The sequence below is a fragment of the Haliotis rufescens genome, unplaced genomic scaffold (genome assembly GCF_023055435.1).
Source record: "Haliotis rufescens isolate VD_foot unplaced genomic scaffold, xgHalRufe1.0.p SCAF_7, whole genome shotgun sequence".
In the NCBI taxonomy this organism is placed as follows: domain Eukaryota; kingdom Metazoa; phylum Mollusca; class Gastropoda; order Lepetellida; family Haliotidae; genus Haliotis; species Haliotis rufescens.
This window is the reverse complement of record NW_025964361.1, coordinates 26,026,099-26,049,183: the sequence shown is the minus strand read 5'-3', so window position 1 is coordinate 26,049,183 and position 23,085 is coordinate 26,026,099. Positions and strand designations below refer to the sequence as shown.

The following is a 23,085-nucleotide window of genomic DNA, read 5'->3' as shown; positions in this document are numbered from 1 at the left end:
TACAATTACTAAATGCATCATTTAAAATTACAGAGTAGAAACGATTTTAACTATAATAATTAGGAATGATAAATTCATTTTTAGGGCAAATAGATTGGCCAGTGAGTGTTAAGGTTCATCAATGTACAGAAGATGTTGAATATCTGGGAATATAATCTTAGTGAAAGCCTTTGGCTCTGTCGAGGCGAATTTCATTTTTTACTTTAGACAGCAGTATTTTACACCACGGACGGGGTGTTTGTCAAACACTTGGTGAACATAGATCTTTAATACCTTCAAATGTTCAGATCTAGAAAGTAAATGTCATCTGAAGTTTACTGGGGAAACGGTATGTGAAATGCTGGACTTCCTCAAGATTACCTGCTATGTTTGGGGATGCGGCATTCAGACACCAGGTAGGCATCCCAATGGGGACAAGTGTTCCCGACCTTGCTGTTCTGATATTTTCTACCTTTGTGAATTGGATTTGCAAAATCAAAATATGGGAATTTGGCAAAGGGGTTTAACTTAAGTTTCAGGTCTATGAATGATCAGATAGTTCAACAAATACCATATCTCTTGTACCGATTAACACACCTGAAATAAAACAGCTTCATCTGTTTCATATTTATATCCACATAAAACAATCTACCCACAAGACAGTTTGACAAGAGGGGCGATTTCAACTGTCCCTTTATTTCTAGCAATATTCCAGCAGCTCCAACCTTTTTTGGTTACATTTCATTACTTTCAAGGTAAAACCCAGTATGCTTCTTCCACGCCGATTTCAAAGAATGTCATTCAAACTTTTCAACAGTTATGTGACATACATTTCCAAATTTGATACATCAATAACCAAAATGATGTCCGATACATTTCGAAATTAATTTTGTGATTTGTACCATCGATGTTTGTCCAGTTAAACACTTTACTTGCCTTTTCCTGTGTTTTGGACAGGTGCCAAGTATGGGGCAGTATACACTATCATTTTCGCGAACACGTGTTATTATCACTATTTTAAACACATGCTTATGATATAGTAGCAATCCTACAATAGACTCTGCCTTTAGTAGAGAATTATTCTTATGATTATAGAGTTTTATCGTTTTTAATTATGGAAAGGGTTCGGTAACTTATATATATGATTAGGTTTTTTTTCTAAATTTTTCAATTTGCACACAACGCATTTCTTATTCTAGATGGAATGAAACTTCTTCAAACTCACTTACAATATACGCCCAGACGAATATATTTTTTTTAATTAATTCTCTGGTAACTGATGAGAGTGCATCATACCTGAAATATGACAAAGGTTACACATATCTTTGCATGTATATCATGTTATAAATGAAGTGTTGACATGAAGGTATCTCTGTTTATTGATGAGTACACCTAATCAATATTTCGATTTGTTTCGATTTCAGCACCAGTACATCATCGTCAAAATGAAGATTACATCGTTAGGAAGAATATTAATCATCTGACTCGTTCTGAGACTTACGAATTGAGGAAGGCTATGGAGAGATTCCAGGCGGACACATCTGTTGATGGATTCCAGGCTACAGTCGAGTACCATGGCCTTCCTGCTCGTTGTCCGGAACCCGATGCAAAAGTCAGGTTCGCCTGTTGTATGCATGGTATGGCATCCTTCCCACACTGGCACAGGCTGTTTGTTACCCAGGTAGAAGATGCTCTTGTAAGACGTGGATCTCCTATTGGTGTTCCTTACTGGGATTGGACTAAACCTATGACTCATCTACCAGACTTAGCAGCCAGTGAAAACTACGTAGACCCAAATGGACACACACGTCATAATCCATTCTTCAATGCAAATATATCTTTTGAGGAGGGGCACCATCACACAAGCAGGTCAATAGATGCAAGACTGTTTGCGCCCGCAGCTTATGGGGACCATACTGCTCTTTTTGATGGAATCCTGTATGCCTTTGAGCAGGAAGATTTCTGCGACTTTGAGATCCAGTTTGAGCTCGTCCATAACTCAATTCATGCTTGGATAGGCGGCTCCGAAGATTATTCCATGTCGACTCTTCATTACACAGCCTTTGATCCCATTTTCTATCTTCACCATTCCAATGTCGATCGTCTCTGGGCAATTTGGCAAGCCTTACAGATCAGGAGACAGAAACCATATCGAGCCCACTGTGCACAGTCCATAGAACAGTTGCCTATGAAGCCATTTGCTTTCCCATCCCCTCTTAACAACAACGAGAAGACACATAGTAATTCTGTGCCCACTGATATTTATGACTACGAGGAAACTCTGCATTACAGTTATGATGACCTTACCTTTGGTGGGATGAATCTTGACGAAATTGAAGATACTATACATCACAGACAACAGCATGAACGAGTCTTTGCAGGATTTTTACTTGGAGGAATAGGAAAATCGGCACTTGTAAATATCTTCATAAACAAACCAGGGTCTAGCCCTCACAAAGCTGGAGATATTGCAATTCTTGGTGGTACCAAGGAAATGCCTTGGGCATTTGACCGATTGTTTAAGGTCGAAATAACTGATGCATTGAAAGCACTCGCACTTGATGTTGACGGAGATTATGAAGTTACTTTTGATATTCATGACATGCATGGAAACAAACTTTCTTCAGACCTCATTCCACATCCAGCAGTTATATCTGAGCCAGCTCATCGTAAGTAAATTGACAAGGCATTTTTTTTCTCTCTTCAGATCATGTGAAAATTATATTCATTCGCTTGTACATGGCAGTACACATGAAATAATACTCCGTTATGAATTCATGAATGTACCAACATGGTTCCAAATAAGCGAGTGAAAACCAGATTTCAGGCAGTAGATGTTTTGTAATGATTTTACGTGTAATATATAATTGTTCACGTAATACCGACTTTACTGTTGAAGTAATGAGTTATTCCGTCATGTTGTCTCTGCATTCTCCCCCACTCAGCTTACGACAATGGAGACAGTGCTATTCTTTAATACAACTAATTTCAAAGTGTGGGAAAATACATTCATTGGGGTAACATATTGACTTTGCCAAACTGTAACCACAAAATAGTCATCTGCAATCGTTGGATTGTCAGATCCAGATTCGATTATTTACAGATAACTATTTTATGTCTGTTTTATTTTTGGGGCGATGGGGTAGCAAAGTGGTTAAAGCGTTCGCTCGTCATTCCCTACGTAGGTGCAATGAGTGACTATTTCTGGAGTGCCCCGCCGTGACGTTGCTGGAATATTGCCGAAATGGGCGTAAGAGCAAATCCACTCAATTTCTCATTGTAATATTTATGAATGCAGCGTTAAACAGCACACAAAACTAACTATAAAATCTTTTCTTCTTTTAGCTACGTTTGAGGATGTATCAACCAGCTTACGTATTAGAAAGAATGCTGACTACTTAACTCCTGAAGAGACAAATGACCTGCGTCATGCCCTGGACCTTCTTGAAAAAGATCCGTCTCCAGGAGGATTCAATCAGCTTGGCGCCTTCCATGGAGAGCCTAAATGGTGCCCTCATCCTGAAGCTTATCACAAGGTTGCCTGCTGTGTCCACGGCATGGCTGTTTTTCCACATTGGCACAGGCTTCTTGCTCTCCAAGCAGAAAATGCTCTAAGAAGGCATGGCTACAGTGGGGCGTTACCATACTGGGATTGGACCCGTCCAATAAACAAACTTCCAGATCTGGTTACTCCTGAGACCTATACTGATCCTTCTGACAATCAAGATAAGCATAATCCGTGGTACAACGGTCATATTGAGACAGTAGATCAATATACTACCAGAAACGTACGTGAGGATCTTTATCAACAACCTGAATTTGGACATTTTACTGATATTGCTCAGCAAGTTCTCTTAGCTTTGGAGCAAGATGACTTCTGTTCTTTTGAAGTACAGTATGAAATTTCTCATAATTTTATCCATGCGCTTGTAGGAGGAACAACCCCATATGGAATGGCATCACTGAGATATACAGCATACGATCCAATATTTTTCTTGCACCATTCAAATACAGACAGGATCTGGGCTATATGGCAAGCCCTGCAAAAATACAGAGGCAAACCATATAACACTGCCAACTGTGCCATTGCATCTATGAGGAAACCTCTACAACCATTTGGACTGAGTAGTGACGTAAACCCTGACATCATCACCAGAGAGCATGCAATACCGTTTGATGTTTTCGACTATAAGGATAATTTTCATTACAAATATGATACCTTGGAATTTAATGGTCTGTCCATTTCACAACTTAACCGGGAGCTTGACAGAATCAAGAGTCACGACAGAGTATTTGCCGGATTCTTGCTGTCGGGAATTAAAAAATCTGTCCTTGTCAAATTTAATGTCTGTGCACCACCTCATGACTGCCATCCCGCAGGAGAGTTTTATCTGCTTGGGGACGAAAACGAGATGGCTTGGGCCTATGACCGAGTTTTCAAGTATGATATTACTAATGTATTGGATGAGAACAATCTACACTTTTATGATCACATCTTCATTTCCTATGAAGTCTTTGATCTGCATGGAACGAGCTTAGGAACTGACATTTTCCACAAAGCAAATGTGATACATGATTCTGGTACAGGTATGTGTATTTGATCTGCATCTATATTTGAAGTAGTGCTGACATCAATAATGCAAACCTATAGTCATTTGTTATGTGTACTTTCCCACAAATTTTATATCCAGCAAATGCTTTGTACTGGTACCAGTAAATTCTGTGTTATCATTTCCCAAATGACCCTTTTATGATTAATGTACTTCTTTAGACTCATTGTTGTGATTCATATGATTGCTATTATATACGTTTTCTGTTCGTTATTTTCAAGCCCAAGATAAGTGCATAAACGTATTGTCACTTTCCTAGAACTATTATATTGAAAGAAATGTTAATTTATATGTTGGATTTTGTGTAGGAATAAATATTATGCTTTGGAATTAAATGTTTAGTTGTGAGAAAAGAGATTTTCATCTGTCACCTGTTTTCGAGCCCCTAAAAAATATTTTCAAATGGTTGATTTGGTTTGAAGATCTTCATGTTAGGCATTTAAAAAATGTAATGTCACCTAAAAATAACCAGTCTAGTAAAACAGTCTCAACAAAACTTTGAACGTCAAACAAATATTTGAATTTATATTCAAAGTACACGTTTCTTTTTCAATAGTTTTTTAAAATTAGTATTTTTCTATTTGCAAAATACTTATTTTTTAAAGTTCACTTTTTTACATATTTCGTAACAGAGAGGTTTTGTAAATATGGATATTTGGTCATATAATATGGTGGGGCTTTTTAGAACTGTATACATTTTTATATTGCTCCTAACATAAACAATATAATATCTCAATACAATTTAATGTCTAATTTTCGTTACAACGTTTTTGAATCTTGACCTTACCCTTAACGCAAAAGGGAAAAGTAATTTATATATTTAGTCCCACTTTTATAAATGATCGTTGCTTTTACAGATCCAAAATAAAACATTGGAAAGTTCCTTCTAAGCCATCAGTAATGTCTCTTCTTGTGTAAGAATATAAGCAATATATTCCATATATACCAAGGGAAAACGAGGGGAGCTTGAAAATAAGTTGTGGGTGCTTCATGTGGCTTTTTTGTTGGAAATGGGGTGATATTATTTAGTTTGATTAGTATTTCTTGTATATATAAATGAAAAAATCAATTTAGGAACCAAGGATACTGCTTTTGAAGCTACTTTATTTTCATGTCGGATATTGAAATATTCTATGTGATGCGTTTTCTTATATTTTTACTATTAACAGTCTCATAATATATATTTCATTGTGACGTGACACAGACAAAACAAAGTGTACTATATATGAGGTCTCAATGTTCTATCCACAGGCTCCCGAGAACATGACAAGTATGTTGAGGAAGTAACTGGTGCCAGCCATATCAGGAAGAACTTGAATGACCTTAACCTTGGAGAAATGGAAAGCCTTAGAGCAGCTTTCTTGCACATTCAGAATGATGGAACATATGAATCTATTGCCCAGTACCATGGTAAACCAGGCAAATGTGAACTGAATCATCATAGTATTGCCTGCTGTGTTCATGGTATGCCTACCTTTCCCCAGTGGCACAGACTATATGTGGCCCAGGTTGAGAATGCACTCCTTAAGATGGGATCGAGTGTAGCTGTCCCTTACTGGGAGTGGACTGCTCCAATAGAACATCTTCCTGGTTTGATTGATGATGCTACATACTTTAATTCCCGTCAACAAAGATACGATCCTAATCCTTTCTTCCGGGGAAAGATTAGTTTTGAAAATGCAGTAACAACAAGGGACCCACAAGAAGAGCTCTTCAACTCAGAGTACATGCATAACAATGTTTTGCTTGCACTAGAGCAGGACGATTATTGTGACTTTGAAATTCAGTTTGAGCTTGTTCATAATGCACTTCATTCCCTGTTGGGAGGAAAAGGTCAGTACTCTATGTCCTCTCTCGACTATTCTGCATTTGATCCTGTCTTCTTCCTCCACCATGCAAACACGGACAGATTATGGGCAATCTGGCAGGAACTACAACGATACAGAGGACTTCCTTATGAAGAGGCCAATTGTGCAATTAACCTTATGCATCAACCACTGATGCCATTCAGTGATCCACATGAGAATCACGACAATGTCACTCTCAAACACTCAAAACCACAGGACTGCTTCGACTATAGGAACAACTTTGGATACAAGTATGACAACCTTGAGTTCCACCATTTATCTATTCCAAGTCTTGACGCTACTCTGAAGGCAAGAAAAGAGCATGATAGAGTATTTGCTGGCTTCCTTCTCCATAACATAGGGACTTCTGCTGACATATCTATCTACATATGTCAGCCTGATGGAAGTGGTGGTAATGATTGTAGTCATAAAGCTGGAACATTCTATGTCCTTGGCGGCGAAACAGAGATGCCATTTGTTTTTGACCGTTTGTATAAATTTGAAATCACTGAAGCACTGCACAAACTCGGAGTCAAGTTGCATGGTGGTCTTTTCGATCTGGAGCTTGACATCGTAGCATACAACGGTTCACATCTGGATTCTCATATCTTTGATCCAACCATCATCTTTGAACCTGGGATAGGTAATTTTATGTCAACTTCACTGTCACTGTCAAAAGTTACTTCAAAACATATTTATACAAAACCTGTGTCTTTCACCTTGTATTGATTTCGGTGATCGTTTATGCTAATGCTAACATATTTTTCATTTGGTACATCTCACAGACTTTTTTAATTGTGTCATAATACATTGGTCATATTATGTGATAAATTAACAGGACACCTTGACTGGCAGTGAAGGCTATGGATAAAAACGTCTTTATTGTTTTCAAAGACTTTTCAGGGCTAATTCTTGTCCCTACAACAAGTGAATACTGAGGGAACATAATCAGTTAACTAATGTAACCATTCAACAATCAAGTGTCAATTTGCGGATGATTAGTAATAGCACAATAGAGTACTTGCTGGGTAGGTAGGTGACTTTGTCTTTGTTAATAGAAGCGGTATAATGGTGATTTTGTATTTGCAGATACCCACGTCTTGGACCATGACAATACCGAAGAGATACTTGTCAGGAAGAATATCAACGATTTGAGTCCCAGGGAAAGGGTTTCCCTTGTCAAAGCTTTGAAGGGAATGCAGAATGATCGTTCTGCTGATGGTTTCCAAGCTATTGCTTCTTTCCATGCCCTGCCACCACTATGTCCTAATCCGTCTGCCGCACACCGTTTTGCTTGCTGTGTCCATGGCATGGCCACATTCCCCCAGTGGCACAGACTTTACACTGTACAGGTCCAGGATGCACTGAGAAGACATGGTTCTCTTGTTGGTATTCCTTATTGGGATTGGACAAAGCCAGTATCTGAGTTACCCGAATTTCTTTCTGCCGAGACATTTCATGATCCAATTCACGATTTAAATGTTTCAAATCCATTCTTCAAGGCTGATATAGAATTTGAAGGCGACGGCGTTCATACTGAGAGAGACATACAATCAGATTTCCTGTTCCATAGTGGAGATCATGAAGGATACCATAACTGGTTCTTTGAGACTGTTCTCTTTGCTTTGGAACAGGAAGACTACTGTGATTTTGAAATACAGTTTGAGATAGCCCATAATGGTATCCACACATGGATTGGTGGAAGCGCAAAATATGGCATGGGACACCTTCACTATGCATCATATGATCCAATTTTCTATATCCACCATTCACAGACGGATAGGATATGGGCTATTTGGCAAGAACTGCAGAAATACAGGGGTCTATCTGGTTCAGAAGCAAATTGTGCCATTGAACTCATGAGAACACCTCTAAAGCCTTTCAGCTTTGGGCCACCTTACAACTTGAATTCTCATACACAAGAGTTTTCAAAACCTGAGGACACTTTTGACTATAAGAAGTTTGGATACAGATATGATAATCTGGAATTGGAGGGAAGGTCAGTTGCTCATATTGATGAACTTATCCAGGAAAGGCAGGAGCACGACAGAACCTTTGCTGGGTTTCTTCTTAAAGGTTTTGGTACCTCTGCCACTGTGACACTCAAGGTTTGCAGAGATGACCACACCTGTCAAAATGCTGGATATTTCACTGTTTTGGGAGGATCAGCCGAAATGCCTTGGGCATTCGACAGACTCTACAAGTATGACATAACTAAAACTCTTGATCATATGAATCTAAGGCACGAGGACACCTTCTACATAAATGGAACTGTCACTGCTTACGACGGAACAGTACTCCCAGGAGACCTCATCCCACCAGCATCCATCATATTTGTACCTGGACGCCGTAAGTAATTGTTTACACTTAGTCTTCTTTGAGTGAGAATATCAATTAATAAGAGTTGCAGTTTAATTAATGTGTCAGAATTACCCAAAACTGAACACTAAAAACAGCTATACATGTAGTTTACGTTTTCTACAGCAAGCGGAAAATGCCTACATGTTTCATGAAAATAATCTCTCAATATTTTCTACCAACAGATCATCTAAATTCACGGAAACATGCACCTAACAAGATCCGTCATGAACTCAGTAGCCTTAGTTCCCGTGATGTAGCGAGTTTGAAGGCTGCTTTGACTAGTCTTCAGAAGGATGATGGACCGGATGGTTATCAAGCCATCGCTGCATTCCATGGCCTTCCTGCACAGTGTCACGATACATCTGGACATCAGGTAAATCTATACAACCATATGAAGTGTGTTAGGAGCCAGGATACCAGGATAGTTGCATTTATTACCCAGTACTGGCTCGTATGAGAACTCTCGAGGATTTACGTTAAAGTATAAGTTGTGAGGGTAGGATGAAATGGTAACTATAACCAAAGTGACTCTAGCTTCTACGGCGTGGGGACAATGTGTGAAGCACATTTATCTGGTGTCCCCCGCCCTGATATTGCTTGAAAATTGCTAAAAGCGGCGTAAAACCATACTCACTCACTCACTAGCGTCTACTTAAAACATCCTTTTAATGGTATGTTTACTCATAAACATTGCAGCGAATTTTATTCGGAATGCTGAACTCTTTGATTATAGAACATTTGAATGAATGCAAGGCATGGTAACCTTTACAGAAATCCTTGGACTCCTTGGACGGTTTACTGCAAGAGAGGATATTTCAATCAACTGTTTTCAGTTTATACACATATCAATACACTTTTTAGAGAATGATTTCATAAAAACATCGTACAGTTAAATGAAATAGACACAGGAGATTCAGTGGAAGTTGTATATGTTCTGGCGCTTTGATGCACTAAATAATCTAAAAGATTAACGTTGTTATCTAATTACTCATGGCTTTTAATATCCACTACATCAATATTCGCCTGAAGCCTCGGAGCTTTTTACTTTAATCGACTTATGTATATGTATTGGATATAAAGAATCTCACCCGAGTGACATTTATATCAAATATATATCAACAAAAGTGGTTAAAAGTGGAAAAACTCCGAGGCTTGCCGATTTGATCTCAAACGTTACTGTTTATCATCCAACATCATTCTTTGAACTTTTTCAGTGTGTAGACAGTAATAAGCAGTGTCTTAAGTGTACTGCTAACAGCTTCAGTAGCAGAGTAGTTAGTGATTTCATTTGATTGTGACGTCATGGTAACAATGGGAGCCAGTTTTGGATGATAAAAAAACTCTCTATAAAAGTTTCTCCAATAATAATGGATTTATGAAAAGGTCATCCCTCGTCAATTGGTCACTTGGCTGCAAATGATACAGAGATTTGTTGTAACTGCTAGTTTAGGATTCGAATCTGAGTTTATTATTCAAAATAGACAACGAAAATCAATATCATTACTTCATGTTGCAGATCGCTTGTTGCATCCATGGTATGGCGACATTCCCCCACTGGCACAGGTTGTACACTCTCCAGCTGGAACAGGCCTTGGCCAAACATGGTTCAAGTGTCGCTGTGCCTTACTGGGATTGGACCAGACCAATTACTGAACTGCCACACATTCTGACAGACGGGGAATATTACGACTTTTGGCAAGATGCTGTCATGCCCAATCCATTTTCTAGAGGTCATGTTAATTTTGAAAATACATTCACAGTGAGAAATGTCCAGGAAGCTCTTTTCAAATTGTCCCCCATTGGAAAACACTCGGTTCTGTTTGACCAGGCCTTGCTGGCTCTTGAACAAACCGACTACTGTGACTTCGAGGTTCAGTTTGAAGTGATGCATAACACCATCCATTATCTTATTGGAGGACGTCAAACGTATGCTTTCTCCTCTCTTCATTATGCATCCTATGATCCAGTCTTCTTTATACATCACTCATTTGTTGACAAAATATGGGCTATTTGGCAAGAATTGCAAAGCAGGAGACATCTACAATTTAATGGAGCAGATTGTGCTGTGTCGCTCATGAGTAAAGCAATGAGACCTTTCAACAAGGACTTCAACCACAATCCATTCACCAAGAGGCATGCAGTTCCAAATACGTTATTTGACTATGAAGATCTTGGCTATAACTATGACAACCTTGAAATCAGTGGTTTGAACCTGAAAGAAATCGAGGCGTTAATAGCAAAACGTAAGTCCCATGCCAGAGTCTTTGCTGGCTTTCTGTTGTTTGGAATAGGAACGTCAGCTGATGTCCACCTAGACATATGCAAGACATCTGAGGACTGCCATCATGCTGGTGTTCTTTTCATCCTTGGGGGCTCTGCGGAGATGCATTGGGCATACAACCGACTCTACAAGTATGACATAACGGAAGCATTGCATGAATTTGGTATCAACCCTGAAGATGTCTTCCATGCTGATGAAGCATTTTTCCTGAAGGTTTCGGTGGTAGCTGTGAATGGCACCGTCCTTCCACCGTCACTTCTTCATGAGCCAACAATACTTTATGAACCAGGCGTAGGTAAGATATCTAAAATATGAGCTTTTATGCCAAGACAGTTTGTCTTCCTTACATACAGGTTCGCTTGTAAATACTACAAATGAAAAATGGGGGGGGGGGGGGGGGACAAAGAATGTGATGTTATTTTATGGTATGTAACTGAGTGAGATACTAAATCAACCTAACATGAAAGGATATGCTTCATTTTATAAGTGTGTCTCATCACGTTTTCTGGACTTATCATGTATCATCTGTAAAACCAAAATATATTAGTCATTGCCTTTTACGCCTAATTGAATCTGTTTTGGAGACAGATTATTTTCTAGCGTTATGTCTATTACAAACGTAAAACATGGGATAAAAATGTATTCATTGGTAGAATATCTTAGCAAAACTTGACAGGGTCACATACTGCTTCAATATAGGTCATCATGAAGACCACGAGTCCGGTAACCTGGCAGGATCCGGCGTACGAAAGGACGTAAACACCCTCACAACAGCTGAGACTGACAACCTGAGAAAAGCTCTTCGAGGTGTAAAGGAAGACCATGGCCACAACGGTTTTCAAGCAATTGCTGCTTTCCATGGAAAACCAGCTATGTGCCCCATGGCCGATGGCCACAACCTATCATGCTGCACTCATGGTAATGAATGTTTGAATGTTTTACCGGCCTGAATGTCAGAAATTTGGCGTGTAGTTTCTAGTTCACAGAATTAATTCTGTATGCGTTTGTGTGTCTGCTTGTTCTAGCCTGCACTAATGACGTTTATTGTAGTGCCAGGCCACTGACGTACCATTCCACAGTTTAACATGGATACCCCAGTCAGTATTATGCCTAGAGCCGACCAGTCCTTGTTTTATTCCATTCATAACGAACAGCAGTCATGGAAATAGCAAGTAATAAGCGCCCCGCTCTAATAAGCGCCCACTGCGATATTTGCTAATATATTGGCAAGTGAACAATCCCAATTAGCACCGCTTCCGATTGATCAATGTACCCAAGACTTATTTATTCGTGTATAATACGCACTCGTGTGTTACATGCACCCTTAATTGTGGGCAATTAAATTCTGGAAAAATATATCTGTCGTATATAAACAGTTCAGGCCGTCAGCAAAAAACCATAAAATTTAGCTTTCAACTCTGTTTTTTCCACCAAAATAATAGTCTGATAAGAGCCACCTATATCTAATTTTGAGAGCGCCCTGGGCGCTTATTACGTCAAATACGGTACCATCTTTCAACGTCTTTTGGTTTGATGAGGCCTCGGAGGCGTTTGAACAAACACATGTCATCATCAACCCAATACATTATTTGCAGAAGAGAATCCGTCTTCTGTTTCTGCATTACTAGTTTACACGGATAGAACTACTGAACCTAAACTGATCTATTCACGTGGTTCTACATACATGGTTATCAACTCTGATCCAACTTTGTGGTTTTTAAAAGAATATGTCAGTGATTCTTACATATGTTGTGACTGTAAGACTTACTATGTGTGTTATGTTTACATGGTGACTGTGTGACAGACTATGTGAGTTATATTTACATGGTGACTGAGCCTGACAAGGAGTGTTATATTTACATGGTGACTGTAAGACTATGTGTGTTATATTTATATGTGACTGTATGACTGACAAGAGGTGTTATATTTACATGGTGACTTTGAGACTGACTATGTGTGTGTGACAGACTATGTGAGTTATATTTACATGTGACTGTGAGTCTAACAAGGGGTGTTATATTTACATGTGACTCTGAGTCTAACAAGGGGTGTTATATTTACATAGTTTGTCTGTGAGACTGACTATGTGTTATATTTACATGTCACCGTGAGACTAACAAGGGGTGTTATATTTACATGGTGACTTTGAGACTGACTATGTGAGTTATATTTACATGTGACTGTGAGATTAACAAGGGGTGTTATATTTACATGTGACTGTGAGACTGACTATATGCGTTATATTTACATGTGACTGAGACTGACAAGGGGTTTTATATTTACATGTGACTGTGAGACTGACTATTTGTGTTATATTTACATGTGACTGAGACTGACAAGGGGTTTTATATTTACATGTGACTTTGAGACTGACTATTTGAGTTATATTTACATGTGACTGTGAGATTAACAAGGGGTGTTATATTTACATGTGACTGTGAGACTGACTATGTGTGTTATATTTACATGTGACTGAGACTGACAAGGGGTGTTATATTTACATGTGACTTTGAGACTGACTATTTGAGTTATATTTACATGTGACTGAGGCTGACAAGGGGTGTTATGTTTACATGTGACTGTGAGACTGACTATGTGAGTTATATTTACATGTGACTGTGAGATTAACAAAGGGTGTTATATTTACATGGTGACTGTGAGACTGACTATGTGTGTTATATTTACATGTGACTGTGAGACTGACAAGGGGTGATATATTTACATGGTGACTGTGAGACTGACTATGTGTGTTATATTTACATGTGACTGAGACTGACAAGGGGTTTTATATTTACATGTGACTTTGAGACTGACTATGTGTGTTATATTTACATGTGACTGTGAGACTGACAAGGGGTGATATATTTACATGGTGACTGTGAGACTGACTATGTGTGTTATATTTACATGTGACTGAGACTGACAAGGGGTTTTATATTTACATGTGACTTTGAGACTGACTATGTGTGTTATATTTACATGTGACTGTGAGATTAACAAGGGGTGTTATATTTACATGTGACTGTGAGACTGACTATATGCGTTATATTTACATGTGACTGAGACTGACAAGGGGTTTTATATTTACATGTGACTGTGAGACTGACTATGTGTGTTATATTTACATGTGACTGAGACTGACAAGGGGTTTTATATTTACATGTGACTTTGAGACTGACTATTTGAGTTATATTTACATGTGACTGTGAGATTAACAAGGGGTGTTATATTTACATGTGACTGTGAGACTGACTATGTGTGTTATATTTACATGTGACTGAGACTGACAAGGGGTGTTATATTTACATGTGACTTTGAGACTGACTATTTGAGTTATATTTACATGTGACTGAGGCTGACAAGGGGTGTTATGTTTACATGTGACTGTGAGACTGACTATGTGAGTTATATTTACATGTGACTGTGAGATTAACAAAGGGTGTTATATTTACATGGTGACTGTGAGACTGACTATGTGTGTTATATTTACATGTGACTGTGAGACTGACAAGGGGTGCTATATTTACATGGTGACTGTGAGACTGACTGTGTGTTATATTTACATGTGACTGTATGACTGACTATGTGTGTTATATTTACATGGTTTGTCTCTGAGACTGACAAGGGGTGTTATATTTACATGGTGACTGTGAGACTGACTGTGTGTTATATTTACATGTGACTGTGAGACTGACAATGGGTGGTATATTTACATGGTTTGTCTGTGAGACTGACAATGGGTGGTATATTTACATGGTTTGTCTGTAAGACTGACTGTGTGTTATATTTACATGTGACTGTGAGACTGACTATGTGTTATATTTACATGGTGACTGTGAGACTGACAATGGGTGCTATATTTACATGGTGACTGTGAGACTGACTGTGTGTTATATTTACATTTGACTGTATGACTGAGATTAAAGGATATTTATTTACAATCTTGGACTGCATCATTGACTCTAACAAACAAATGCTTTTATTACAAAATGTTTAAATCAGAAATAATTATGGAAGATTATTTATCAAAAGTTAATGTTAAAAAATTTCGAACGGCTCTTTCACGTTTTAGATGTTCTTCTCACGACCTTTTAATAGAAACAGGGCGCTATGTAAACATTCCTCGTGAAGAAAGAATCTGTAATCTATGTAGTTTAAACTCAGTAGAAGATGAATTTCATTTCTTACTTGTATATCCAGTGTATTTACACCTTAGAGAAAAATACCTGCAAGCTTATTATTACAGGTACCCTAATATTATTAAATTTGTTACATTGCTGTCAAACACAAAAAGAAGTATCTTACAAAATGTGTCCATGTTCATATATTATGCCTCTTTATACCGACAGAACCTTATGAAAGAATAATCTTAGCTGCTTGGTATTAGGAAACTATTGTGTATATACATTAAGTACATATTTATAGATATTTGCTATCTGAATAAACTACAAACAAAAGAGTTAGAAATGGTATTAAACTACTAGGCTGTCATATGATATTGTGGGACGTGATATTACAAATGGTTAAGTATAGTTATATGTATATGAAATGATATGATGTGACATGACATGATGTGATATGATATGAAGTGATGTGGTGTGATATGATACATGAGGGGATATGATGCAATATATTATGTGTATTATAGAAATTGTGTAAATACTGTTTTTTAGTGTACATATTATATGGCTTGCGGTCTTCCAGTATTGAATAAATATTGATTGATTGATATGAAATAAATTGGCATGGAATGACATGGCATTATATGGTATGATATGATAAGATGTGATGGGACAAGCTATGACATTGCTAATGTGTTGTGTGATATGACATGTTGAAATGTGATACAATATAGTTGTGATATATGGTACGATGGTATGTATAGTATGTTATGAGAATGTTATATGAAATAATACTATATAGTATGATCTTATAATAATGATACAACATGATATGATGTTATAGAATATGGTAATATAGAAATTGTGAAATTACAGGGTATGGTATTGTACTGAATGTGTGAAATTATGTAACTGCGTTGAAATGCGAGGTGGAATGACGTGAGGTGATCTGGTGAGATATGTACATAAATTGTATAAAACTGTATATTCTTCAACTTGTACTATAGGCCTGTGGCCTCTTGAGTATGTGAAATAAAGATTAGACTGACAAGGGGTGGTATATATACTGTGAGACTGACATACTATGATGTGTTTTTTTACCAGGTATGGCTACCTTCCCACACTGGCATCGACTCTATACCAAGCAAATGGAGGATGCATTAAAGGCTCATGGATCCCATGTTGGCCTTCCCTACTGGGACTGGACTGCTGCGTTCTCACATCTGCCAACCCTTGTCACTGACAACGACAACAACCCTTTCCACGATGTAAGCATTGGTTTGTATCATCACTCTTAGTAACTCATTTTCCAAATGACTACAAAACATTACCCACGATATGATCCGGGTTAGAGGTCCGTGTTCGGGTCCGTGTTCGAAATGGTATTCAGCAATCCATGTTTTTCTACCTCGTGAAGGTCCGGGTTAGAATTGGGTTTCAGCAACCCATGCTTGTCGTAACAGGCGACTAATGGGATCGGGTGGTCAGGCTCACTCACTCTGTCTTCGTATCACACTTGCGTAAATGGATACTCTTGACGTCAGTCACTGGACTGTCTGGTCCAGACTCGATATTTTTAGCTGGAAGATTACTGAGCGTGGCATCAATCAGCAAACAAACAAAAATAAATGTTCTGAAGACATGAGTCATTTTTTAATCAAATCGCCAGTTTTATCTTCTTTCAAATGTTTATGTGCAGTGTATGTGTCACATATTCCAACACGTGGATTAAAGGCTAGCTTTGTGGGTAATTAATACGTTCCTCCATCACGCCGAAGGCCAGGGTTCTATTTCCCAGATTGTATACTGTGTGGGGCACATTTCTACAGTTCTGTAAAAGTTCTGTAAACACCATTTCGCTCAGTACATTCAACTTCTTAATTCCACAACACAACCCTCTTGTATTCTACAGGGCACCATTGAATATCTCAATGTCACAACTACCCGTTCCCCAAGAGACTCACTATTCAACGACCCCGAGCATGGATCAGAGTCGTTCTTCTACAGACAAGTTCTTTTCGCTCTGGAGCAAACTGATTTCTGCAAGTTTGAGGTCCAGTTTGAGATTACCCATAACGCTATCCACTCATGGACAGGTGGTCACAGTCCTTATGGAATGTCTACCCTCGACTTCACCGCTTACGATCCTCTCTTCTGGCTTCACCACTCCAACACTGACAGAATCTGGGCTATCTGGCAAGCTTTGCAAGAATACAGAGGACTCCCATACAATCATGCAAACTGTGAGATCCAGGCAATGAAAACGCCACTGAGGCCTTTCAGTGACAACATCAACCACAACCCAGTTACCAAGGCTAACTCAAGGCCAGTAGATGTGTTCGAGTACAATCGATTAAGGTACCAGTATGACAACTTGGTGTTCCATGGGCACACTATTCCAGAACTCAATCACATGCTTGAGGAAAGGAAGAAGCACGACAGAATATTTGCCGCCTTCCTTCTTCGTGGAATCAAGAAAAGTGCTGATGTTGTATTCGAAATATGCGAACCAAATCATGAATGTGTGTTTGCTGGAACATTTGCAATTTTGGGAGGTGAGCTAGAGATGCCCTGGTCCTTCGACAGATTATTCCGCTATGACATCACCAAAGTGATGAAACAACAGCATCTGAGACACGATTCAGACTTCTCGTTCAAGGTCAAGGTTGTTGGCACTGACGACAAAGAGCTTCCTCACGGCATTTTAAAAGAACCAACCATTGAATATGAACCAGCATGTGAGTACCACATTAATGTTCCGTACAGTCCCACATTTATAAATTATATAAAATACCAACATGATAAAGTCATTTATTATTCAAACAAATAGGCATTACATTACACATCATATCTGAAATAACGATTTCAGATGCTCAGCTGGTGCCGTCATATAAATACCTAACAAATTAATGCATTTATAATGACGTCACTGTAGATGGTGACGTCTCGTTACTAGCCAATTCCATAGATCCTTATAAATTACAAACGCATTCTCACTAGAAACCTACATCGTCTATTTGTGGATTTGCTTGTAAACAATTACAAACGGTGGGTGAATGAGTGAAACAGAGCAACACGATCACAATTTTAGTCAGGTTTATATGGTTATATGGTTTCACGTTTTAAGTTTGTCTTTCCTCCTACACAGTGGGCGATGGACTGAAACATGAAGATGAAGGTCATGACGACAGGCTGTCACATGTCCTGATAAGGAAAGAAGTGGACTTCCTCTCCCTGAAGGAAGCTAATGCCATTAAGGATGCACTGTACAAGCTCCAGAATGACCATAGTAAAGGCGGCTTTGAAGAAATAGCTGGCTATCATGGTTACCCTAACAAGTGCCCGGAGAAGGGTGACGACAAGTATCCATGCTGCGTCCATGGAATGCCCATATTCCCTCACTGGCATCGCCTGCATACTATCCAAATGGAGAGAGCTCTTAAAAATCATGGTTCTCAGATTGGCATTCCTTACTGGGACTGGACAAAGAGGATGTCAAGCCTACCAGCATTCTTTGGAGATGACAGTAATAACAACCCATTCTACAAATATCACATCAGGGCTGTGAACCAATATACCACCAGGGATGTTGATGTTGAACTGTTCAATCAGACCAAGTTTGGTGAATATGATTACCTGTACTACTTGACGCTGCAGGTCCTGGAAGAAAACTCATACTGTGACTTTGAGGTTCAGTACGAAATCCTTCACAACGCCGTTCATGCCTGGCTTGGGGGTGCTGGAAAGTATTCAATGTCCACCCTTGAGTATTCAGCTTACGACCCTGTCTTCATGATTCATCATTCCAGTTTGGATAGAATCTGGATCCTTTGGCAGCAACTGCAAAAGAGGAGAATGAAACCTTACTACGCAGCAGACTGTGCTGGAGATCTTATGAAGTTCCCCATGCATCCATTTAGCTACAAGTCTGAAAATGAAGACGAGTTCACTCGCGTCAACTCTGTTCCAAACGTAGTATTTGATCATTACAAGTTCAACTATGATTACGATAACATGAGAATCAGAGGCCATGACATCAATGAGCTTGAAGCGATAATTAATGAATTAAGAAACAAAGATCGCATATTTGCTGGTTTTGTTTTGTCGGGCATCAGAACAACAGCAACAGTTAAAGTTTTCATCCATGGGACTGGTGCTACAGATCATGAAGAATTTGCTGGAAAATTTGCAATTTTGGGAGGCGAAAAGGAGATGCCATGGGCATATGAGAGGCTGTTGAAATTGGACATAACCGATGCCGTGCATCGCCTTCATCTGAAGGATGAAGAGATCCGTTTTAGAATGGAAGTTACCGCCTATAACGGTGTCCCTGTTTCTACCAAGCTCGCCGACCCATTGATTGTCCACCGTCCAGCTCATGCGTCTCATGACATCTTAGTCATCCCAGTAGGAAAGGGCCATCAACTGCCCCCTAAAGTGGTTGTGAAGAGTGGCACCAAGATTGAGTTTACACCTATAGATTCCTCGGTGGACAGAGCGATGGTAGAGCTGGGCAGCTTTACTGCTATGGCTAAGTGCATCGTTCCTCCCTTCACATACAATGCTTTTGAGCTGAACAAGGTCTACAGCGTGGATCACGGGGACTACTACATCACTGCAGGTACCCACGAGCTGTGTGAGCAGAACGTCAGGCTCAATGTCCACGTTGAAGAGGAGTAACTCAAAGGTGAGAATATATCAAGGAGCATTCTCAGGCTACTGGCTGTGGGTATTTGGGGCACAAGGGTTTTGAAATATAAGGGACTAATGTTACATTTGATAATTGCATCTGAAAATTATTCTCAAAAGCAAGAAAAGACTCAAACAAACACTGTCTCTTTTATCAGAGCGTAGATAAACTCAACATAGTTTTGCCTTATATAATTACTTCTGGATCCCGTTGTACAAGACCCGTGAAGATTCCTGGGTAGAATAGGTCTTCAGCAACCCATGCTTGCCGTAAAAGGTGACTATGCTGGTCGTTAAAGGCGACTAACGGGATCGGGTGGTCAGGCTCGCTGACTTGGTTGATGCATGCCATCGATCCCAATTGCGTGAATCGATGCTCATGATATCAATCACTGGATTATCTGGTCCAGACTCAATTATTTATACAGACCGCCGTCACATAGCTGGAATATTGCCGAGTTCGGCGTTAAACAACAAACCAAACCAAAAGCCGTTGTACAAAACAACCTCAGCGCTACGACTGTCGTATGTTAAGGTATGGGCGTGACGATCACCTCAGGGCTAAGATCGCTTTGTACAAACGGCACCCTGGCATTTTAAATATTACATAGAGATTATTATACGAGCATGTGTGTCATACTGATTTACGAAACGAGTGTCAGAGTTCTTGTAGATCTCGAGCGAGAGCGAGGGCAATATTGAATTCTTCTTACACCAGCTTCGTAAAATCAGTATGACACACGTTTGAGTCCTATAATTTCTTTATTAATTAATTAATTTCTTAATCCTTTTGAGCTCCCCTTTTAAAAAATGCACTGATCACCACCAGTGTCCTAGAAAACCACAGTTTGTCGAATGGCGTTAACAATCTTCAGCTATGACGTCATTGCAGGTATCATTCCGACCTTACGTCACTATACGATTCGAATAACGTCAACAATGCCGTTCGGATAACTGAAACAATACACTGGTGTGCGAAAAAGGATATTTGCACAAGTGCACATACGATTTTTATTAACTCGGTTATATCTTATGGGTAATAATAACGTTATTTCATACTGCAAATATGAACATTTAAATAGCTGGATCCCGATTTCAAGCATTTTCTACGAGTCACTGTGTTTATGTTTTAATACTCTTATCAAACCATAAGAAAACGAACACCACACTAAACTCATACAAATGATTGTATTGTGGGTGAGTGAATGAGTTCAGTTGAATACCGCGTTGAACAGCATTTCAGCTATATTACAGTGTGAAACCTTAATGTGGAAAGGCAGTTGTGATGGTAATCTCTGACGTGAAACAGTCGAACACCGTTATGATGCTGAACTAGGATTTCAACCCACGATCATATGTTCCTGGCACGTTAAGGGGACACAACTCTGCACAGCGAATCGAGGCGTCTAAGAAGATTGGGTCGCCCTGTGTCTCCTGTTCTGGTATCTGAACGGCGGGGTGGCCTAATGGTGAAACGTCGCTGTGTCACACAGAAGACCTGGGTTCGATTCCCCACTGTTAGCCTAACATCCTTCCACTCATTTTATTTCAGTATTGAGCTGAGATTCTTCATCACTTTCATGTTAACTGTACAGATTTTATATTATCATTATAGGTTTCCATGGTGACCGCGCGACTGAGGCCCTGAAGACACTTCTGAAAGAAGCCACCAGGAGGCGTGCAGGTCGCGAAAGAATTGTTCACGATGTATACGTTTCGGACTAACAATATACGTATTTCAAAATGGCTAGGTCCTTAGTAAGCTGAAAAGCACAACACAATTCATTTGTTTCCCGAGGGGCATAGTTTAGGCAACGTAATATTAATCTTTTGGACTATCTGGACATTCTCAAACTTATCAAAAGCTGATAGAAAACTGATCAAAAATGAAAACTTGAGCGCCCTGCAAAAATCGTCCAGGTAACGCCCATGATGTGAAGAACGTTTTCATGACCTAGAGTGACTTGTACATATGTAAATATATTTTTGGAAAGAGTCAGTCCCACTATTATAAGGTAATGCATGACAAATAAAATCGGTCCGCTCAAATAAAATTTCACATGAATTGTGTGTATTGTGAAGACTGGGAATAAAATATTTATATTTCATTGTTTTTCATTGGTATAATGCTTACAGTTTCTACGGTGGCCCATAAGGGACATGGAGTCTGTTTTTCAATATTTTGATATTTCACTTACTGTTATCGTAACCTTTTGCAAATTAACACGATTTGTCATACAAATATGTGATAAATCATGTATAAAGCAGATATTGAATCGCTGAAAAGTGAAGCGAAAATGTCAAAAACTAAAATGAAAATGTCAAAAACAAAAACGAAAAGGTCAAAACAAAAGCTAAAATGTCAAAAAATAAAATAAAAATACAGAAAAGTATTTCCTCCGCAATGATAATATTTCCATCGCGGTGGAATATTATTTCGGTTGTTTTTATACATGATTTATCACATATCTGTATGGCAAATTGTGTTAATTTGCATAAGGTTACAATAAAAGTAAGTGAAATATCAAAATATTGAAAAACAGATTCCATGTCCCTTATAGGCCACCGTAAGTTTCTCTACATTATGGAATAATACACTAAGGTGTAAGATCACACAAACATACATCTAAGCCTAATTCAGTAGATGGGGACCAATCGAGATCACGGCTGTGTTGTGTTGTGTAACGTCCTATATTCAGGAGCAGTTGGCCCCTTTTATTCAATGAGGCAGTCGGATGAGGCAGTATTTGTGCCTAGTCAACATTCTTTCCTTGTGTCTAGGGGGCGAGGGTGGCCCAGTCGTCTAAGGCGCGCAATTCGCTATGCAGAGTTGCGTCCCTTGGGCACGCCAGAAACCTATGATTGTGGGTTCGAATCCCGGTTTGCACCGACTATGTTTCTAGGTTTGTCTGCACAGACGTAGTAGACGTCTGGGACCTGCATCACTTCGGGCTTTGCTCCCATATTAAGCTGACACGCCATAACATACTGGAATACTGTTCTAAGCGGCGTTAAATCCAACTCACTCACCCACTCTTTGTCGAATTGTTCGCCGTCATGTACCGATTCCCTTGCATATGTGGAGTGACGTCATGGGATCAGTTCCAAATGATTTGTACAAGATGACGACTTGCAATCATATATCCAGAATATATGACGAGCAATGGTCAACTTGCAACTTAGTATCAATACTTTCC

General features: G+C 39.1%; 1 protein-coding gene across 1 annotated transcript in view; it reads left to right on the top strand.

The window, feature by feature from the left end:
- The window catches only part of LOC124137496 (hemocyanin 1), a 33,384-nt gene extending 11,388 nt beyond the window's left edge, over positions 1–21,996 (top strand). The window contains exons 7-17 of the mRNA XM_046503827.2: positions 1,404–2,648; positions 3,325–4,566; positions 5,841–7,079; positions 7,526–8,785; positions 8,980–9,170; positions 10,314–11,373; positions 11,778–11,996; positions 16,304–16,467; positions 17,112–17,937; positions 18,348–19,886; positions 21,504–21,996. Of these exons, the coding sequence (XP_046359783.2) occupies positions 1,404–2,648; positions 3,325–4,566; positions 5,841–7,079; positions 7,526–8,785; positions 8,980–9,170; positions 10,314–11,373; positions 11,778–11,996; positions 16,304–16,467; positions 17,112–17,937; positions 18,348–19,879 (8,978 nt within the window). The 3' untranslated portion in view covers positions 19,880–19,886; positions 21,504–21,996. The remainder of the gene's footprint in view (positions 1–1,403; positions 2,649–3,324; positions 4,567–5,840; positions 7,080–7,525; positions 8,786–8,979; positions 9,171–10,313; positions 11,374–11,777; positions 11,997–16,303; positions 16,468–17,111; positions 17,938–18,347; positions 19,887–21,503) is intronic.
- Positions 21,997–23,085: the final 1,089 nt, after the last annotated feature.